The sequence below is a fragment of the Nothoprocta perdicaria genome, unplaced genomic scaffold, assembly GCF_003342845.1.
Source record: "Nothoprocta perdicaria isolate Ctin4 unplaced genomic scaffold, notPer1 scaffold_0, whole genome shotgun sequence".
Classification (NCBI taxonomy): domain Eukaryota; kingdom Metazoa; phylum Chordata; class Aves; order Tinamiformes; family Tinamidae; genus Nothoprocta; species Nothoprocta perdicaria.
The window spans coordinates 9,641,672-9,661,288 of NW_020454092.1; the positions used below are offsets into that span (position 1 = coordinate 9,641,672).

The window sequence follows — 19,617 nt, forward strand, 5'->3', positions numbered from 1 at the left end:
CTTCTCACTTTTTCTTTTTTTTTTTTTTTTTTTTTTTTTTTTTTTTTTTTTTTTTTTTTTTTTTTTTTTTTTTTTTATTTTTTTTTTTTTTTTCTTTTTTTTTTTTTTTTTTCTTATAGATGCATTTCTACAGAAATACCAAATCCCCACATGGGGGAAAACACATGCAGGGAAAGGAACAGGGACAGAGGAAAAGACGGAGAGGGAGAGGGCCAGCGTGGCCTCCCTGCTGCAGCAGCTCAGCACACACAARGGTCTCGTGGATCCGCGGGCACCCCGAATCTCATAGTTCACTGCGTTGTGCTCCCCATGGGGAAGAGCATCTGTCCCRGCAGGCTGCTCCATGTGCCCGTGCCGAGAGGGAGGAATGGCCCTTCCTGCCCAAGGAAGGCCGGCGCGTGGAAGGAATCGGGCCTACGGCYGCCCGCTCCGGCCTGCTCGCGCATCATGGGCCCTGCGCCGGCCCGGCGTCGGCATCGCCCAGGGTCAGGCCCAACGAGAGGCTTTTGCTGAGTGTTAGCCTGAAATGCAAGACCTGCTTCCAGTCCTCCCCTCTCCCTCTCTTTCAGAGGAAAAGACAGTGACTGGAGAGAACGATATCAAAATAAACCTAAAAATAGGGCTAGCACAAGAGATTCACTAGTCACGGGGCCTGTTAAATAACCCGGGCCTTGATGTCTGTATCTTGCYGCTAATTAAAGAAATCTCTGAAAAGAACAAATCTCTTTTACTGGACTAGTAATTACCCTCTCTCACACACAAAAAAAAGCTTTGCTTCACCACCACACGCAGGAAAGCAGCAGGACCGACTCTTCCATACTGCATTTCTTTCACACCGCATTTCTTGCACACCGCATTTCTTGCACACCACATTTCTTTAGCTCAATAGGAGGTAAGGAAGAAGCTCTGGCTCTGCCTTTCCCCTCTCAGCTCCCTCGGCAGGTGCCGAAGCTCCGGCAGGCGACATGGTCTCCGCTTCCGCCTGCTCAGGGGAGGCAGCTCTTAAGACAGAGCTAATGATGGGTGACAAGCAAAATGCCTTGAGGCACACATGGAAAAAGGAAAGGAAAAAGGCAAAGAAAGAGCCACTCCCCACAAGCAGCCTAAATAAAATGTCTTAAAAAGAAAAAAGGAGGATTTTTATAGAGCCTTGCTAAAGACTCCACCATACAGGCCTATGCTGGTGCTAAAGGTGAAAGGASAGATGTTTTCCAAGAAATAATCTTACCTGATGCCTCATATACTTCTCAATACAAAGTTTGATCMTAGTCTCCAGCCAATGACACTAATTTGTGCACCTACCCCTGTCCTGCACTGATGTGAAGCATGATCATCTCCTTTATTTTCACTCACTATGTCCTATGATTAACGAGGTGGTTTAGGAAAAGAGTTAAGTGCAAAAAGGTTTTAATGCAGTCTCACTGACCTCAAAGAAAAACTTTAATAAAAACTTATTAAATATTTCATGAGCAGCTTCCTCCCCCCAAAAAAGCAATCTTTCCCACTGACTTTGCTGGATATAATACAACAACCAGTAATAAATCTACCTGTGGGTGTTTCCACAACCAAATAGGACACAGACTATCATTCCTTTGTTATAAGGTGACCTTAACCTCACTAAACATGAGCCTTCAAAAATAAATACATTTTTAAAAGCATTGCAAACAAKCATACTTCTGTGGGGCATCGGTTTTTCATTATGAAGGTGCTCAGACGGGAGCATACATCAGCCCTCTTTGGTATGCAGAGCTCATGCAACATGATACAAGTCTCAGTGGAAGTTAAAAGAATAATTACCATTATTTCTCTAGTCAGATGACAAATTGGAACATTTTCGCTTTGAACTCTTGAAAGAACATCATGTTGTAGACCCAAAATGCTACTTGATCTAACTTCAGCTATTACCAATAACTCATCTCTTCAATTACACAAGCGTTACAGATAATATTGTCCTCAGAAGCTACAGAGGGAACAAGCATCCATAACACAAGAAGATTGGTTTAGGTATAATCCAAAAGAGAGAGGCACAACTCCCACCATGTTTTAGCTGACCTGGGAGACAGATACAGCAGAAGAAAACTATTCTAACCTTTACCAGCCTTTACCTCCTCTCTCATATTCCAAAAACTATATAAAGTTGATAAATATAGTAAATCCATTAATAATTTTATTCTCATTTCCAGCTTCTGACCTTGGCTGGATCAATCGACAAATGGATGGATGAAACATCAATGCTATGGGCACAGAAATCCTTCCTGATATAAAGTGTTATTTCATAAGCTCAAAGTTGTAGCCAGTTTTCCTTTTAATGCAGCTTGGCTAACATCCTTCAAAGGTTTATAAAGAGTGATTCATGTTCCTCTCAAATCCAGGACAGATTTTCTGCAAAGTCCACATTGAGGCCCCCAATCATGTTTCCCTTGTGCTAGTTGTTCCTCCATTGGCTGACTTCTGAAAATGTTGGCAATGATAGTGCAGAAATAAAACATGGAAGATAGATGAGGGTGGCCAAAACACCCATTTACTTCTTGGCATTTACAGAGTGAGAATAATATTCTGGCTCTGTTGACTCTAATAGTGAAACTCCCAGCAGTGCTTTAGCATAAAAAGTTGGGGCTGATGTTTTGTGACTAGAAGGTCTAGAGCTCATGCTCGAGCTCAGTGTTTGTCATGTCTCTTAACTAACTCAAAGTTTCATTCTCTAGTTCATATATCAGAATAACACCCACCCTAGAGAACATATATTATTGAAATTCAATATCAGACAGACTGGTTATAGCTTGAAACTTTATCATTTTAGCCCTGGGCTTTAGAGAAAAACTTATTTGAGTTTTCCTGACTTAAAAATACACATTATGAGTTTTTTAATATATTTTTTAATTAACTCCTCTTCTCCTTTCTTCCTTCACAGCTACACTAAATCATTCCAACTACAAGCTTTTTTTTTCAGTATCAAGCCAAGAAAAGATGATTATGAAGTTTCAGAATTCATGCCTTCTCCTCGGAGTTCAATGCTGCTTTTGATTTGTGAACCTGAAAAAAGTTTGTAGCAGAGGAGTTAGAGACCCACTCAGTTGTGTCAACTGCTGTGTAATCTGCCTGATTTTGCTCCTATCTGGTGGTTTTCCACAGCAACTTATGTTGGTTTTAGCACTGGTCACTGCAGTCCTATTCACCTCTTTCTCCTCCTTCTAACCCCTCTCTTCCAAGCACCCCTCCCTGTCTAGCCGTTGAAACAGCACCAGTGTTCATGCAACTATGCAGTAAGAGCACCCAGGCTGTTAGGCTGATTTTCTTTTCCTATAGACTTTTTCTGATATCAGCTCTCTCAACCATACAAGGAGCACTGCCACTACAAAACACCAGAAGACTGCTGCAGCCCAAGCTTTTATTTTCTGCCTAAGAAATGAGTGTACTCTCAGGTTCAGAGTGCCAGGGTTAGAAAAAGAGCAGAAAAAACAGTATAACTTACACGTTAGTGGTGAAGACACCATAGATCAGGTCTTGCTCAGGAAGGTAGAAGGTGCTTTGCAATTCATTATAATAGAAAGGGATTTCTCCAGCCCGGGAGCAGTTCAGTCTGGCCTTCATAAAAGTTGTCCATGTGTCCTCCAGCAAAAATCTGCCCCCGATGTCATTTTTGCAAACTCGAGCCACGCGAGAATAAACTGTTTTCCCACAGTCATGTTCTACCGCGTTCTCACGGAAAAAGAAGTAGGTGAACAAACCAAYGTCGTAGGCAGCAATAAAATTAGGCTCTGAAAAAGAAACATGTGAAGAGATTTATACAGGTCAGAAATCAATCCACGCTCACTGGCTCACCAAACACATTGCACCACCAGCTCCCTTTCCAGAGGCTTTGAAAGCTGGGACCAGAGGGAGTTCTCAGTCAGCACAGGACATGCAAACAGTAGACCAGAATAATGATACATGGCGATATTACCTCTAGTTCCATTTTTCATATCTTGGAAAGATCCCATCATTTTCCCAATTCAATGGCAAAGCTACCACTAACTTYAGTGGAAGCAGAGTTCAACACTTTGCATATGTATGATTATTATCTGTATCTATACTCACTTTACAACACAAAGCCTTCCTGTTGGGGTCCTCCACCTCCTGGCTTCTGAAATGCGCCTTATGTTGTGTTAAATATGCTGCTTGCATCCATCTGCCCAATTCCCTCGACTGCTATATTAAAACATTATAACTTATAACATAACTTATTCTCCTAGCACAATCACATCTGGCTTTTATCACAAAGCTTTTCCAGTTTCTAGGCACAAAAGATTATCTTCTGTCCATAAAACAAAACCACACTACAAACTAACAGTATCAAAGCAGGTTCTCCTTAATTCTTTCTCTCCTAGAATTGTTATTATTTTCACAAGAATTGAAAAGAACCTGGAATTGGTTTGAAGTGAATATTTTAATTGGGTATTACACAAGGTTTTAAAGTGTCTTTCATACYGACAGTTTCTTTGGCAAAGCGAATAGATTGGCCAGTGAAGAATATTCGACTAAACAGCAACAACAAAAAAAGCTGTTGGTTTTATAGGCTGCTTTTATGATGTTCACTTCTGAGTAATGCTCAAAGCAAGAAGAAAAAAAAAATTCCTTTAATGCTGCAACCTCAGAGTGAATGGAGAATAGAGTCCGGTGGAGGGAGGAGGAAAATCAGATGCTGCTGCTGTTGCAAGGCAGTTTTAGGAGGCAGAGCATGATACACAGGGGAAAGGGCACTGCAAAGCACCTCCCGTCAAACTTCTACTTATGAACAAATTGCAAACCTTRAGGGGACTGTAGTGATTGCTAGTCTGACCTCCTGTGTAGCACAGAGCAGAGAATTTCACCCCATAATTCCACTGCCCAATCCTGTAACTAACAGCTGAATTAGACCATATCTTTTAAAGGAGACCTAGTATTACCAGATAACTTCACGTGATCTCAAACCCATCACTTTCCTCAGAGACTTGCTTTAGTGACTAAAGACCTCTCTGGTAGCAACCTGTACTTCTATTTCCACTTCACATTAGCTGGTTTCAGCTTCCAATCACAAGTTCTTGTTATGGCTTGTCTGCTAGATTAAAGAACTTTAGCCTRCCAGAGATCTTCTCCTGATGTCTTTCCATATCACGAACAAATCATCTTTTATCTCCTTTTCAGGAAGATAAATAAATTGAGCTCCTTATGTCTCTCAGAGTGGGGCAGGCTTTCCAAACTTCAAATCACTCTATGGCTCTTTTCTGAACCATCTTCAAGTTTTCTGCTTACTGTTGGAAAATGGTCATCAAAACAGGACAAAATATTGCCATGTCACTAATACTGGACACGGTTATAAATCCAAGAATCAYATTAGCTCTTCTGACCAGAGACTAGAAATTCATTTTCTGTGCATCTTCTTTAAACTCCCCTGTTCCAATTTGACTTCCTTCTGGATTCATCATTCTCGTGCAGACAATAGGCACAYATTTTTAATGACTGCATAGAAGTTGTGCTGCTTCTTACTTCTATCTTCACATTCTTGCCTGATGACATCCTTCTCTTACACCTCCTGCTCTCCATGCTGACTTCAGTCTCTGTACAACTGCTGCTGAAACCCAGTTCAGYCTCCTTCAGCTTCCACTGCTCAGACATTTGACTGAGAGGTCAGGAAAGCCAGTGAAAAGATTCCAAATATTTGGCCAATTTACTTGGGCGAAGGGAGAGGGGGGAACTATGGGGTTCCCATCACTACACTCTGTCCAGTCAAGATGTGCTTTGCCTCAGCCAGAAGATGGGGACTCCATGCAGGAATTACTGGGTGAAATTCTATAGCTTGCTTGATGCAGGGTATTATCACACTGGGTAACAGCTGCTTCTAATAGCCATAAATCTGCAAGAGTAGGGCTTTGCACGAACGTAACTCACTCTGAAATACATTATTTGGGGACTTATCTTGCATTGATAACAGCCATCCTCAGCAGATGGAAGTAGAGGGTGCTCAGCACTGTACAGAACTGAGTCAGCAATATGATGCTCTATTTCAGTTGGATCTTCAAGTCTGTGAGCAGTTTTCTTGTTAAAATGATGTACTTGGTCATCTCGCAAGACAGAGACCTATATATATGTTAAGCAGTCTGCCAGACTCCCTTTCCATATTCAAAATCTACTACTCTGAAATCCTTCCGGGCTATTTTTAAACTACTTCTAAGCTGCATTGACTGCTGCACCGGAAACCCTTCCCCATCATAACTCTGGATTCCAATGCAAAAACACAGGGAAAGATTTGCAAGGCTGCCAAGTTGCCTTCAAGACACCTCTTGCTCAGATACGACCCACATGACTTTACCATTGAGCCATTTGGAGTTGTACTGTGCTGTCCTAAGTGGGGGAACATTTCCAAGGCTGCGGTAAATCGCAGGATCCCGTCCAGAGAAATCAATTACAGTTGCAGCATAGAGCTCTCCTCGTGATGTAATCACAGCTGTCGAGTTATGACGGGGGTCGTACGGGCACCGAGCCACTCCATTAATTCTGTCAATGATTTTGCTAAGATTTCCTACCTGTATTGAAAAGGAGAGAGGGGAGAAGGTAAAGATCAGCTTGGCTTCCTTACTAGCGCAGAGAATTCAGCTTGCCCAGGAGTACCTAAAACTAAAGCCCTGATTTTAAAAAACTAGGCAGCTATAAGAAAGTAACACCCAGGATGATTGTAAACTGATCATTACATTGATCATGTGCCAATGAAGGAAGCTGTGCCTGAGGCTCACTCATCCTGTGGCTTTGTAAGGAAGGTAATCCCCTCACTCCCAGCAAAGCCTGTAGGATCCAACACACTCAGTGAAATCAACTGCTCCTGCTGCTAGCACAGGTTTCCAATCTTCCACAGATGCTTTCTGAATGTGTATTGCTATAAAAAAATAACAATAAGCATCGTTCTGGACTTCCTCCTGTCTCCCTTGAAGCCAGGGGGAGTTTTGACATTTATTTTGAAGGAAGCATCTAAGTATTCAGCTCAGGAAAAGCTCACAGCTAAACTGTTCCCCATTTTCAACAAGACAGCCAAGGTTACACGAGCAGCACTTTGTCCWCATGCAGCTCATCTGTAACAGGGTTTTGGCTCCCCGCCCTGCACACCCACTGTCCCCAAAGGGCCCAGGGAGAAAGGCCAAGACAAGTGCAGAGCGGCTTCCTTCAGCAGACACGCTGTGCCCAAGGTGCCCTGCCAAAGGGCACATCCAGCCCTCCTCCTCCTCCCTCGCCATCCCCACGGAAGAGGCAAAGCAGACCTGTCGGCTGGAACACACGGGCGAGAAGGCATTGGTGCCACAGGTGAACACCTTCTTGCCATAGACGATCAGCACCCGCACATAGTTCTGGCACTCTTCCTGCAGGGACACAAGACAGAGGCTCCTTAGCGTGGGGTGACTCATTACACAAAGACACATGTACCTGCATGAGGCCTAACCAGGACCTCTTCCTGTGATCCACTTCCTTTGGAGCGGGAATCCTCCCTCTCTTGACGAGCACAGTCCTGACCTATTTTTCCCAGGAATGTTGCAGCGTTGATCACRTTACTCAGACACAAGCCCGGTGTAGGATACAGGTGAGAGGCTCTGCTTGCACCAGTGCTTCGTATTGGTGCCAGCAGGAAAACAAGGAGGGATTTTGGCTTTACCAACCACGCTGTTCACAAGAATCACTTTCTTGCACAGCTTCCTGCTCCCTGACTCCCACAAGGATCGTGCGCTCAGGAATCTTCCACAGTGGAAGGACTTCCAGGGTATCAGATCCCCGTCTTTTCTACCACACGGCCATGCAGCAGGTGCCACCAGCCTCAACTCACAGCAGGGACATCGGGGATCAGCCTGGCACCCGGGAAATGGACCTTAAACCCATAGCTGGGTCGGTCCTGCTCTTCATATTTCAGAAGCACATCAGTCATGGCTTTGTGCCCCACACTATCAAACAGGACCTTGAGAAATAGGTCCCGTTTGCTGCGTGCTGAGATCGGAGGCTTCCTTTGTCAAGACAAAGGGCTGCCAGGCTCTCCTTAGTGGTTCCGCTGTGCCATGTGCCTACGTACTCCTCATCCCCTGCCCAAGGGATGTCTGCATTTCATGAGTGGGTGAAGTAATTCCAGTTTCTGCACATCACAGTTATTCAGTAATTACACAGTATTGGACCACAAAAATATTTAACTGCCAAAGACCAGAAAATCTTGAGATGATGCTGAGGAGAAAAAGGCTCCTCTCCCTTCAAAGTTTTCTCCTCAGGATGAGACTAAGATCTGGCATCTGCGCTCCAAATTCCCCACAATAAAACAGTACTTGCCTGTTCCTCCAACATTGTGCAGAGTCTGAAGTCATCACCTGACCCAAACCAGCTAACAGCATTTACATTGCTGGATTCTTTTCTGCAGAGGAACTTCCATTTTTTTTACTAAATAAAATCCTGCTCTGCAGCAATCTAAAATTCTGATTTGCAGAATGCTTTTCTTTGCACAGAACTCTATTACAGAGTCCCAGGCTTTTATTTTTAAAAGCATCCTCTCAGCTGAGCAAACAGCACACAAAAATAGTTTGTCCACAAGGCTATGCTGGATGGTCTTTAGAGCCTGCAGGCAGCAGTGCATCTGCTGCAGGGTCTGTTACACAGCCCAGCAGCCTGGGTTGATAAAGATGCTGAAAGGTGGTAAATTGTTGCAAACCTTGTCTAATTATGCATGGCTTTATTTATACCCATTCAGTCAAAAGCAGAGCTTATTTATTGCAACAGAAGATATTATACTGAGCAAGATCCTACCTACTACTGTCTAATCTGGTACCAGATTATTTCACCTGTGACTTCCAGCCTATTGCCGACTGCGTTGGCAAAGAGCACGGTCAGGATGGAGGGTAGGTTGGACAGAGACATTTCATAGCTGATGCTTTTCACACCATGGGATGCACCAAGCCCACTAATTATTTCACCAAAAAAGGGAACCCAGCAGATCCCTACACTGCCCAGGTAGCGATGCTGCCAGGTGTGAGCCATAGCCAGCCAGAGGTATCCCTAGGAACTAACTGCATAGGGCCTGAGTAGGTCCTTCACTCTCCCTGTCCTTCTAATGATGGGAAGAGCACTGCACACTGCTGGGAGGAGAACAATGACAACGTGTTCTTCCCATCCACGAGCCTCCAAGCAATTTGCACAGCATTAACTAACGCTCTGAAAYCGATGTGCATTATTTTCCCTTTCTTCTCAGCTGGCTAAATGGGAACACAAAAGGGCAAAAGGATTTGCCATGGTGACACACTGAGTCAGAGGAGATCCTGAAAGAGCAAAGTGGAGATTTATCTTCCAGTCCCTGCCTCTCTAACCCGCCAGGCCTTAGGAGAATTCCTGTGCTCACCGGCGTTGGTCACTGCTCTATCAGTGAGCTCAGCCTATGAAAGCCCCCAACAAAAGCAAAGGAAGAAGCTGAACCACTTCAATGCTCCAACTTGCAGGATTTTTCTTGAGACACCATTGGTAAGATTTATGTTGGATCCTTTTTCTACCCCACTCTCACAATAACTAGAGAGGAAGAGTTTCCTCTCTATGTTCCTGAAACCAGCCTGAGTTTGCTCTGAAAGTCACTCAACATGCTGCTATCTACAGCAATTTGTAGCTGAGACAACTGGTTATTAATGTGATCTCCCAARCACTTACCTAAATAGGAGCTATTTAATGCAGCTTCTTATGTTTGGTTGGAAAACATCAACTGTGCAAGATGAAAATCCAGTGGGATTTTAATAAGATTGGAAAATTTGGCAAACTTGATCTCCAACTCTGTCCAGACGAGACGATATTTGGATCCTGCTCTCAAATTATGGAGCAGACAGTTAAATCTGTACATGATCAGTCTGTAGATCTCATTACCAGAAGATATTATGGGGATCAAGAAACTGAGGATGTAAATAAAGGAAGAAGACTGGATATTTATATGGTTAATGAGAATAACCCAGTTATATTAGCTGGGATTACTATTAAATTTATGGCAGATCTGATAAATTCTATGGCTCACTGCCAGAGCACTAAGCATATCTCGGATTTTCTCATGAATTCCATGTTCCCACTTCGGGATTCTTGCTCCTTCCTCAGAATTACTGTTTTTAACTCCTTTTTGGAGATAAGGCCTTAATTTTAATAGACCTTGTTTTCCTCAAAGGCAAGAGAACATGGCTTCTAATGTTCAGGTCCATAGGGCACAGGGTCTCAYGGTAACTAAGAGAATAAACTTTACTGAAGTTCATCCTCTCCAGGATTTTACAGTTTTGAAGCCTATTCTGGTTTATATCACCTTTTTTGTACCATTTAGCATTAAATGTGTTTRCTCTGTGAAAGGTGCAATGCCCACTACAGCGCCGAAGAGCAGAGCTCCTTCCAGCACATGTGGATGTCAGGCTGCTTTGAAAGCTCATTTCAAGCCCCAAAATGAAGCACGGTGCCCTGTTACTCCCTTTGTGTGGACAGAGCAGCAAATGGAGGGGCTGAACTCCCACTGGCTCTGGTTTAAGGTAAAATTCAAAAAATCACTTTCAGGATACTGAGAATAAGCCAGCTGTAGGTGCTTCTCGAGTCATTTCATCTGTCATCTCTGAACATGGGAGCTCTGAGATGTTCTAGGCCATTAATCTCATTGTACAGATGTATTTTGCTTTGAAAAGTCTAACTGAATATAGGCACTGCTCTAATTGGCCTTTACTTTGGATAAAGCACTAAAGCTGCTTCTGGAAATCTCCCTCTTAATTCTGCTATTTTGTTTTTTGTTTTAGATAACACTCTTTCATCATGTATCAAGATATTTTACTCACAGATTAAAAATGCACTTCTATGCTGTATCAGGAAAACAGATGTTTTTAGATGGTCCATTGTCCCCAGCAAAGAAATGCACGCTCCTCAGAGGAAGAGAATTCATTTAGGGTTTAGGCCAAGGCTGGAGAGAGGAGAAATGGGATGAAACCTGGCAAATACATAGTAATGACMTTCCTGTGGGGCTGTAGCATAATGAAAATAGTTTTACACAACATGTGATTAATCTACAGAACTCCCTGTCAGGTGTTCACCGAGGCCAGAGCAAAGTAAGATAAAACAGGCAGATGGGAATGTATATGGAGGACATCTAGAGTTGAAGCAGTGAGTTTTATTTAAGAACCATGAAGATGTAGTGAACGGTGACCCCAAGCCTTCCTGTCCTTTCCCAGCTATGTATCAGCAGAGGCAGAGTGTCACCTCTCCTTGCAGACCTGGCTCATCTGCTACATTCAGCTCCTCCTGGCTACACCAACACTGCCATAAAAAATCCAGGCATTGAAGACACTCAGCCACGGGGTCCTCTGGTCCATTTAGTTGGACTTTCTACCTGCGCCACCCATCCAAAAAGCCTCTTCTCATAAAACTGGGTACATTGGCTATGAATTATAGCCTGCAGTGCAGGGAACTAACCAGCAGAACTTCATGCAAACACATCATTTTTTTAGTGTGCAGCAAATATTCAATTTATTTGCTGCTGTTTATGCCAATTTGTTAAAAAAGTTCACCTTGCATGTTCTTCAGTAGTGTTATTAACATGCTCTCAGATATTTATATTTATTTCTTTGGGCAAACAATTCCATTAATCAGCTTAAGCCAATACCCTGACAAAGCTATCTTTCTCCTTGGAGTGCAATAGATAGCAAAGAGAATTGCTAATGATTTTCCCAGCCAAGTTTTCTTTAATGGACTTTGGATCAAATCTGGGGGCTGCTTCTGCATTGACAGCTTAGCAGAAAAACTAGAAATGTAGGATGAGAACTCAAGAAACAGTTATAAAGGGGAGAAAAAGCCAGAGAGCCTTCCAGGTAGAGCTACCTGCTTGGGGATTTATATGGTGTCCATCGTACCCAGATGCCTGTTACTTGTAAGGCTTGGAGATGCCCTGTTGCCCAGAGGCCCAAGGGAACAGCCCCTGTTTGGTGCATACTCACTTGAAGGCCTCAAAGGGAAGATTCTTCCATTAGCCTAGAGATCTCTGCACCATACCCAGCTAGCCAGGCTTGAGCCTTAAACCCAGCTTAAGCCTTGGGCTAAGATTTCTTTGTAACCTCATGTGACCCATAAGCACTCCTTGAATGAGGACATCACCTAACAGCAAGAAGAAACTACTCTGGCAACACACTGGGACGGCCAGTAGCCAGAGTGCTTAAGAGCCATCTCCCCTGGTCGTCTTTCCTACTCCAGAACCATTATATGGCACCATCCTTCTTGCTCCTGCACTACCGAGCTCTTCACAAGTCAAGCTCTTCTGCCAGCACGTTGCAGACCTGCATCACTGCCATTTGCACCAGTGGCTCCCATTCATTCTTTGAAATGACAACGTGTGGAATCRGAAAATTATCGAATAATTCTATGCTCAGCCAAGGCAAAGACCAAAGTGCTCATGCTTAGAAAGCCCCAACTCTCTGGATCAGGCAAAATTCCTTAGGTGTGGTAGCTATGGACTGCTATGCGGAGACAAACCGATTAAAAACTCCAAGTTGAGCTACTTCTAATGAAATTACATATATTTTGACCTTGTGGGGCCTCTTCCCCTGCCATTCTATCAGTTACTCATTTTAGCTGCACCCTCCAGGTGTCATCACTTTGAAGACAGAAAGAACAGCAGGATGACACTGGTTTTGTTCTCTGCATTGTCTACCAGGAAAGTGGGAGTCTTCAGGGGAGGATTTTAAGGTACTGATTAGGAAACGGGGACTCAATAATTAAATGCTGCAAAAATATGAATAATAAATAATGGAAGCCAGCATGGATCTACAGAGACATGGAAAATTAGAGCAGATATAATTCTTGGGGGAATTCTCAAGTTTTGGTTGATAAAAGTAACAATATAAATGAAAGAGATTTTTTTCTGAGGTGTTTAAATMCACAGGACATACTACAGAGAGTTAATTTTAAAATTAAGATTACAAACATATACATTAAATGGATTAAAATCTGATATATAACTGGTCCAAAAAAAAAAAAAAAAGCCATCAGAGAATAATTTTTCACAAGCTTGAGTTTCTAGCAGGGATGTAGAAGGGATGTTACCAATCCAGTAGCAACATTTTCTCTGTCACAGCTAACAAACATTTGTGGATAAATCAAAGATTATGAAAAGGACAATTAACAATGAGGCCAAAACAGTGATATATGCTAGCCTGCTGGGTGAGCTGGGCCCAACAAAATACATTTTTGTAGGCTATTATACATTAAAGAGCAAAGAACAAAAGACCTCTATGTATAGGCTGGGGGATTAGATCCTGAAACTAGCATCTGTGAAAAGGATTTAGTGGTTATACTGGTTAGGCAATTCTGCATGACCTCTTACAACAGAAGAGCTTATGAAACTGCTAGGTATATGAACAGGGACGGGTGAATAACGGTGGAAAATTATTTTAATCACATTCAGGCATTAGAGAGATTGACAAGGGAATACAAGTGAAATACTGGAGTTTGCAGAAAAAYGGACAGTAAAAATATTCAAGGATGGTAGAAAAATTACTTAGAGCAAGAGGCTTGAAGAATTCATCTTTTTAGTTTACCCAACAAGCATAAAAACTGACTTAAGAAGAATAGCAAGAAAAATAAATATTGCTAACTGAAGGTCTCTTTAGCCCAAGCAGAGAAGGGCACAGTGAGACCCAGCCAGTGAAGCTGAAGCCAGAGTCAAACCAGAAATAAAGCGCTTGTTGCCAGCAGTGAAGGTGACCAGTCATGAGGACAAGCTGGCAAAGGCCRCAGTGGGATGCCCGTTGCTTGAAGCCTTTCTGCCTTCCTGGACACGGTGCAATAGTCAAACACAAGTTGCTGAGTTCAATTTAAGAATGAGTAGGTGAAATTTATGGCCAGAGTTACATAAGGTGTCAGAAGGAATATCCTCATGGTACATACTGGGTTTAAATCTGGCACTCATATATTTCATCTCTCTTTTCTGCAGCTGGTGGTTGGTCAGATGTGGAGTAATCATCATGCCACACTAACTGTATTTCTGATACTGAATATGAATATTTTTTTGTGGCTTTAACTCTTGCACTATTTATTTTCCTTATGGTAAAACTCTATGCGTTTTAGGAAGAGGTTTYTCTCACTCTAAAAATACATGTATTATTAAATGGGCATGGAAAATGGATCAGTCATATAACTTACACAAACTACAGTGTGAATTAATGTAGGAGCCAAAGGTCCTCCTTATTTCTAGCCTCCATCACCACATATCTAAGTGCCTGACAATCCATAACACGTTCATCATCAAATCMCCTGTGCAAGGTAGAAAGCTGCCGTTAGTCAAGTTCTGACAACGCAGAGCGGAGGCAGACGAAGCTCTGGCTCCTGCTCCACCACCGCGCAGCAGGAACAGAACCAGGCGTGTTCCTGCCTTCCTCACCTGAGGCATAACCAGGGCCTGGTTTTGCAGGGCCTGTAACTCAGGCCTATAACTCTTGCCCAGCCCTGGGCAGGAGACCGGGCCACGTCTGGACTTACCAGCTGCAGTAAAGCTCTTCACCAGCTGGCTAAGCTCTTTATGTTTGCAGCTAATCCCCAAGTTTAGCTTTCTGTGGACTTCTCAACTGTGATTTCTCCATGGCTTCTCACAGGTTAGCGGAGACAACGACTTGGAAGATCTGAGTTTACTTAACCGTTGTAGAAGTTTCCTGACTTTCTGTTTAGTTCCGTGTCCTCCTGTGAGATTTTTAGACAGTACTTCTATTTGTCATTAATTGTACATCAAGAAATCTCTAAAAGTCATCTGATTAATTATTGTTCCTCAGAACTGCACACCCAGGCTACGGAACAATTTTAAGTGCTGGATCACAACGAGCATAAACTCAGCTGTTCAGGGCATTTTCCTCATTTTCCTCATGGCAAACTCCTTGCAATGCGAGGAAGCAGCCGCAGGAAAGATGCTCAGGCCATCGCCTTCCTTTGGCTTGACAATAGAAAAGATAAATCGAAATTATCCTAGCATATATTCAGCTAAGTGTGTGGAATCTCATGGAGGGTTTTATCTGGGGGTTGACAAAATAATTTCGGGTTATAAATTCAAATACTTTATGAACAATGGAATACAAAGTCTTAAAAACTTTACAGTGGAAGAAAAGAGCAAAACCCTTTCTTTGTAGTAGACTAAAATTTCAAAGTACAGAAGAAATTGCCAGTGTCATGGGTTTTGGAGCTTTGGAATTCTGTCCATCTTCAGTTGGGTCCTTCTTCAAGTGGCTGGTCATGTTTGGTGTTTGCCTAATCTAACYCATTTCACCTGGGAGGATCCATGGTGCCTTCCTGCATAACACAGTCCTATGCAAACCTCTGATAGATATTCTAGGATACCTTAGGAGATCTCTACTCCTGTTCTCCCCAAATACATGAAGCCCACTGCTGTCCATCCAGCAAAATTCAAGCTAGTGTGTTTTTATGTCTATAGAAGTTAAATCATTATATAAAATGAACAAAGTTCATGGAAGATCATAAAGTCATGTCTAAAGCACYGACCTGGACTTCAAAAGAACTTTGTCATTTTGGGACAATTACTCTGTGCTTGACAGTCCATGTCTACAGCGACAACAGTGCTCAGCCTCTCTTACCCTTGGGGTAGACCTCAGTCTACCAGGCAGTACCCATGTTGCTACAGATGTGGTGACAGGGGAAAAAATTGAAGATTTACAAGCCCAAGCTGGTGCTAGTCACTCCCTGCACAGGTTCCTAAGGGGATGATGCCAATTCACCCAGAGTGTATTTTTGCTGCAAAGCAAAACTTACCTCAGTTTTTCCTTTACTCTGACAGGACCGCCTGGTGTCTTCGTCTGAACCCCATGCTGTTGCCTGAGAAAGCAAAAGGCACAAGTCACACGATAGTGCAGTGAACAACCACACCTGGAGACTCCCRAAGCAGGAGCAAGAATCTCCAGCCAATTTATGCAGCCCAATTTACAACCACATCGTGACAGTAAATATATCTCACTCCTGCTGTGCTCACAGTGCACACAAGTCATAAACAGATGAAATGTCCAGAAGCAGAAATAACTAGAATGTTAACAGAGAACAGACTTTAATTTACTTGGAAATACAATTTCTGATCATCATTCGGCTGGAAGGGTCCAAGACATGAACCCCRCAGGCCAATCCCTGCCTTTTTCAAAGGGACAGGGCTGTGAAGCTCTCAGCAAGGCAAAAGCCTTCCTGAGGGCAAAGCCTGCAATTTCTGCATACATATGCTAGTCTCCTTAAAATCATTCCCAAAGCTATCACCTCCAAGAAATTAAGCAGAAAAGTGAGCAGGACCAAACGAGAACTGGGAGCTGAAAGGCATAACCCTGAAAGAGAAGTAGCCAAGAGGAAGGGACAGCAATTTGTGTCACTACATATGCGAGGTCAGATCCTGAGGTGGAGTAAAACGCAGACAAGGCAACTTGGAGACACTACTGACCAGGCAGCGAGGCCTGGACCAAGACCACTCTGACTCCTTCAGAGCAGAGACCCCTTCCTGCACAAGAAAAGSCAAACCAGCAAAGCTTCATTAGAGAGAACTCCTGGATTTAAAATCCTCAGCAAATCTACCCAACCATTCAGTGCCCTCTGCAATTTTCCTTCCTTCAGCACTTTTTAAAAATAGTGGTAACGAATTSAAGTAGGTATTGTTAGCTGGAGGTGAAAATACATATAAACATCAACACTATACATAATACATCATTCTGAGTGCAAGAAAAATAGCTCTACTACATACGTAAAGGCCAGGCTTGCAAGTTAAGATATAGACCCCAAACTGCTTTAAAATCTACGATTTTTTTTTCAAACTTTTACCCACACAGGAAATAGCTTTAAAGTTCGGTCCGGATCTGAACTTCTCTTGAACTTTCTTACTGCAGCCAAGATAGTTTTTTAAAATTGGACTTCCATAAAAATTGTCCCCTTGATACATGATAAATCCTGTTTGCTGCAGTAGGAAGRTGGTAGTCCAGAAAGAAGACGGGATGAACTTCCCTGCTATTGAGCTGCCAGCAGTACCACCTCCCAGGAAAGCCATTTCCATTCAAACATTTGCGGGAGGGATATTGGTACCTGGCTTTGAAAAAACTTATCTTGCCTATTTTCAGTTGAGCATTCAGCTCAGTTTGGCTTGCAGTAAGACCTTAGGAGCAAATGAAAAGCTCTGGTGGGAGAAGAGAACAGCAGAGATCCTTCTGTGGGAGTTGCCTGGGAAATCTCTCCCATGTACTACAGGCCAATCCAGGCTGAAGGCCAAAAGCTTGTGCCTCAGAAGTGCTTTTGTGAGAGCTGGGATAAGGCTTCCCTGGAAAGGATCAAGGATCACACTTCAGCCATATCCTGAGAGGGGATATATCATGGGAAGAGAAAGATCAATCTGATAAACCATTACAGTAGAGTGGGAATTCTGCCTGGTGACTCCCAGGGATCCTCAACATCTGCAGAATTACTACTCAGTCCAATTCTGGCCCATAGTCATCTAGCCACAGTATTCTCAGTCCTTGGATCAAATTTTGACAAGATTAATACAAAACAAACAAGCAAACACTTAATTAGAGCCTGAAGTGGCTCTTCTTTCCATCTCAGAAATAGGAACACAGCACTGCTCATTATAGTATTTGAAGGGACAAAACGGACACAAAAGTCATTCCTTACTTCATGGTCTGGGCCTTGTGGGGCTGTAACACCTTAACAGATCAGAACTTGGCCTCCAAGGGGACACCAGCTCCTCCTGCGACACTGCAGTGCCTTCAGGTACATCCCAAACAGCCCATGTCAGAGCCTTCATCCCTCCAGCTACGCTCTTTGTGGCAAAATATTTTCTTTTACTAAACTGGAGTGCCCTTCAGCTCTCTGAAGCTCTATCTTGATGAATCTAGTGATAAGAGAAGTTCCTGGTGATGGCCCAAATTATGGGAACATGTTGTTTGTGACTGCACCATTAGTCAGTGTGCATTTCATTAGTTATGAGGATAATTAAGCAATATAGCATTCTCAAGCATGTTTTATAAGTCCCACGCATGTCTTTAGAAGGGCAGGGAGGTATTAGTTTGAGGACTGAGTAATTTAATGACCTCAATTTACTCAAAGAAAATATTAATGACCCTGCAATGCAGGAAATCTTGTCAATAGCAAAAATAAAACTGCCAGGCCAAGCAGCTTAAATATGTTTAAATAATTGTACTCCAAGGTATCAATATGCATCAGTCAGACAACCTGCAGCCCRGACAAGTCTTTCCATGGGGCTCCAGGAGCTGCACACATCTGCGGCCACAGGCTTTGGGCTGGACCCCATGAGCCAGGCTGGCTCCAAACACCGAGCTTGTGACCTTTGCCTGAGTTTTCTAGTCCTCCTAGGCTTTGTTTGACTAATCAGGTTTCTTTTCAGACTACAACATTGCACTCTTGTCATTCCTTTTACCTCAGGCCTCTTCATCCAAACTCCCTGTGTAAAACGGGTGCTCTGCCCCACGKATGTCATGATACCTCCAACCCAAAGTGCTCCCCACAGATGAAATCTTCCTCTCTCTCAGCCTCATYTTGTCCCAGACCTAAATTGCATCCTGCACACTGCGCAGAGAGGCCTTCAGAAAGATGTCTCTCTTTCTGGAGAACATCAAGTGCCTGAAGCTTGTAGAACTAGTTCAGCTGTTTGTGCCCAGAGTTCTCTCAGGGATGTAGGCAGCTACTTTCTATTCCTTTTTCTGCTGAGAGATGACTCTRCACCCTGATTGAGGTCAAACCAACCCCACATTTTTGCTCACCCTATCAGGCAATCATCCTGAATACATCACTCATTTTTCAGCTGTCKGAGCCATTTAAGTTTCCCAGTTCCAGTAAACTTATCTGGGTTGCAAGTCTGCATGTTCCAATGTCATGCTCAGAYACAGAAAGAGTTAAGGTCTTTTCTAATAAATTATGAGCATCAAAGTTTGCTTAGAGTTCAGACTGCAGATCAAAAGTGGTCGAGAAATTCTAGTCCATCACATGCTGTCAAATCAGTTATTCAGCACACACTGCTGAGAAAAGCTTTCTGGATACATTTATCTAATTACCTGCAYATCTCAAGGTTGGCATCCAAAGTACCTGCCTGTCACCAAGAGGTCTTGTTGTCAATAGTCATGTGCCTCTTTAAATGCTGATGTGGGAGCCTCCTCGACTTCTATGGACTAGATTTCACATTCAGGCCAGTAATTTATAATTACTTCAAACACTGCATATGAATTTGGTTGATTAAGCATATGTTAATCCCTGCATTGTACTTGCACAATGCAGGTGCTGTTTTTTGCTCCAAATCAAAATGTTGTTTTAAAAATGAAAAGTGAGGACTAGAAGAGAATAAGGCTGCATGCATTTTTATCAGGCAAATTACACCCATTTTTAATTTCTAAAGTCTCTTTATTACAATCCTGCCCATCTGTTACCARGCTCACTCCCATTAGATTAATGCTCCATACACACCAGCTACTGGCAGACAGGCTCAGCACCATGCTGTTCTCTTCTACAAGGGGAGAAATGTGTAACACAAAAACTTACATTGTTTATGATTGGAAGTGGCTGAAAGAACAAGGACAGGCTTGCTGAAATAGGAAAGGAAAGGAAAGGAAAGGA

General features: G+C 43.0%; 1 protein-coding gene across 3 annotated transcripts in view; it reads right to left on the reverse strand.

Moving 5' to 3' along the window:
- The window catches only part of SEMA5B (semaphorin 5B), a 229,988-nt gene that overhangs the window by 54,675 nt on the left and 155,696 nt on the right, over nucleotides 1-19,617 (reverse strand). For all 3 annotated transcript variants that reach the window (XM_026054226.1, XM_026054234.1, XM_026054243.1), the window contains 4 exons: nucleotides 15,781-15,843; nucleotides 7,269-7,367; nucleotides 6,329-6,542; nucleotides 3,473-3,758 (listed from right to left, as the gene is read on the reverse strand). In XM_026054226.1, the coding sequence (XP_025910011.1) occupies nucleotides 3,473-3,758; nucleotides 6,329-6,542; nucleotides 7,269-7,367; nucleotides 15,781-15,843 (662 nt within the window). The remainder of the gene's footprint in view (nucleotides 1-3,472; nucleotides 3,759-6,328; nucleotides 6,543-7,268; nucleotides 7,368-15,780; nucleotides 15,844-19,617) is intronic.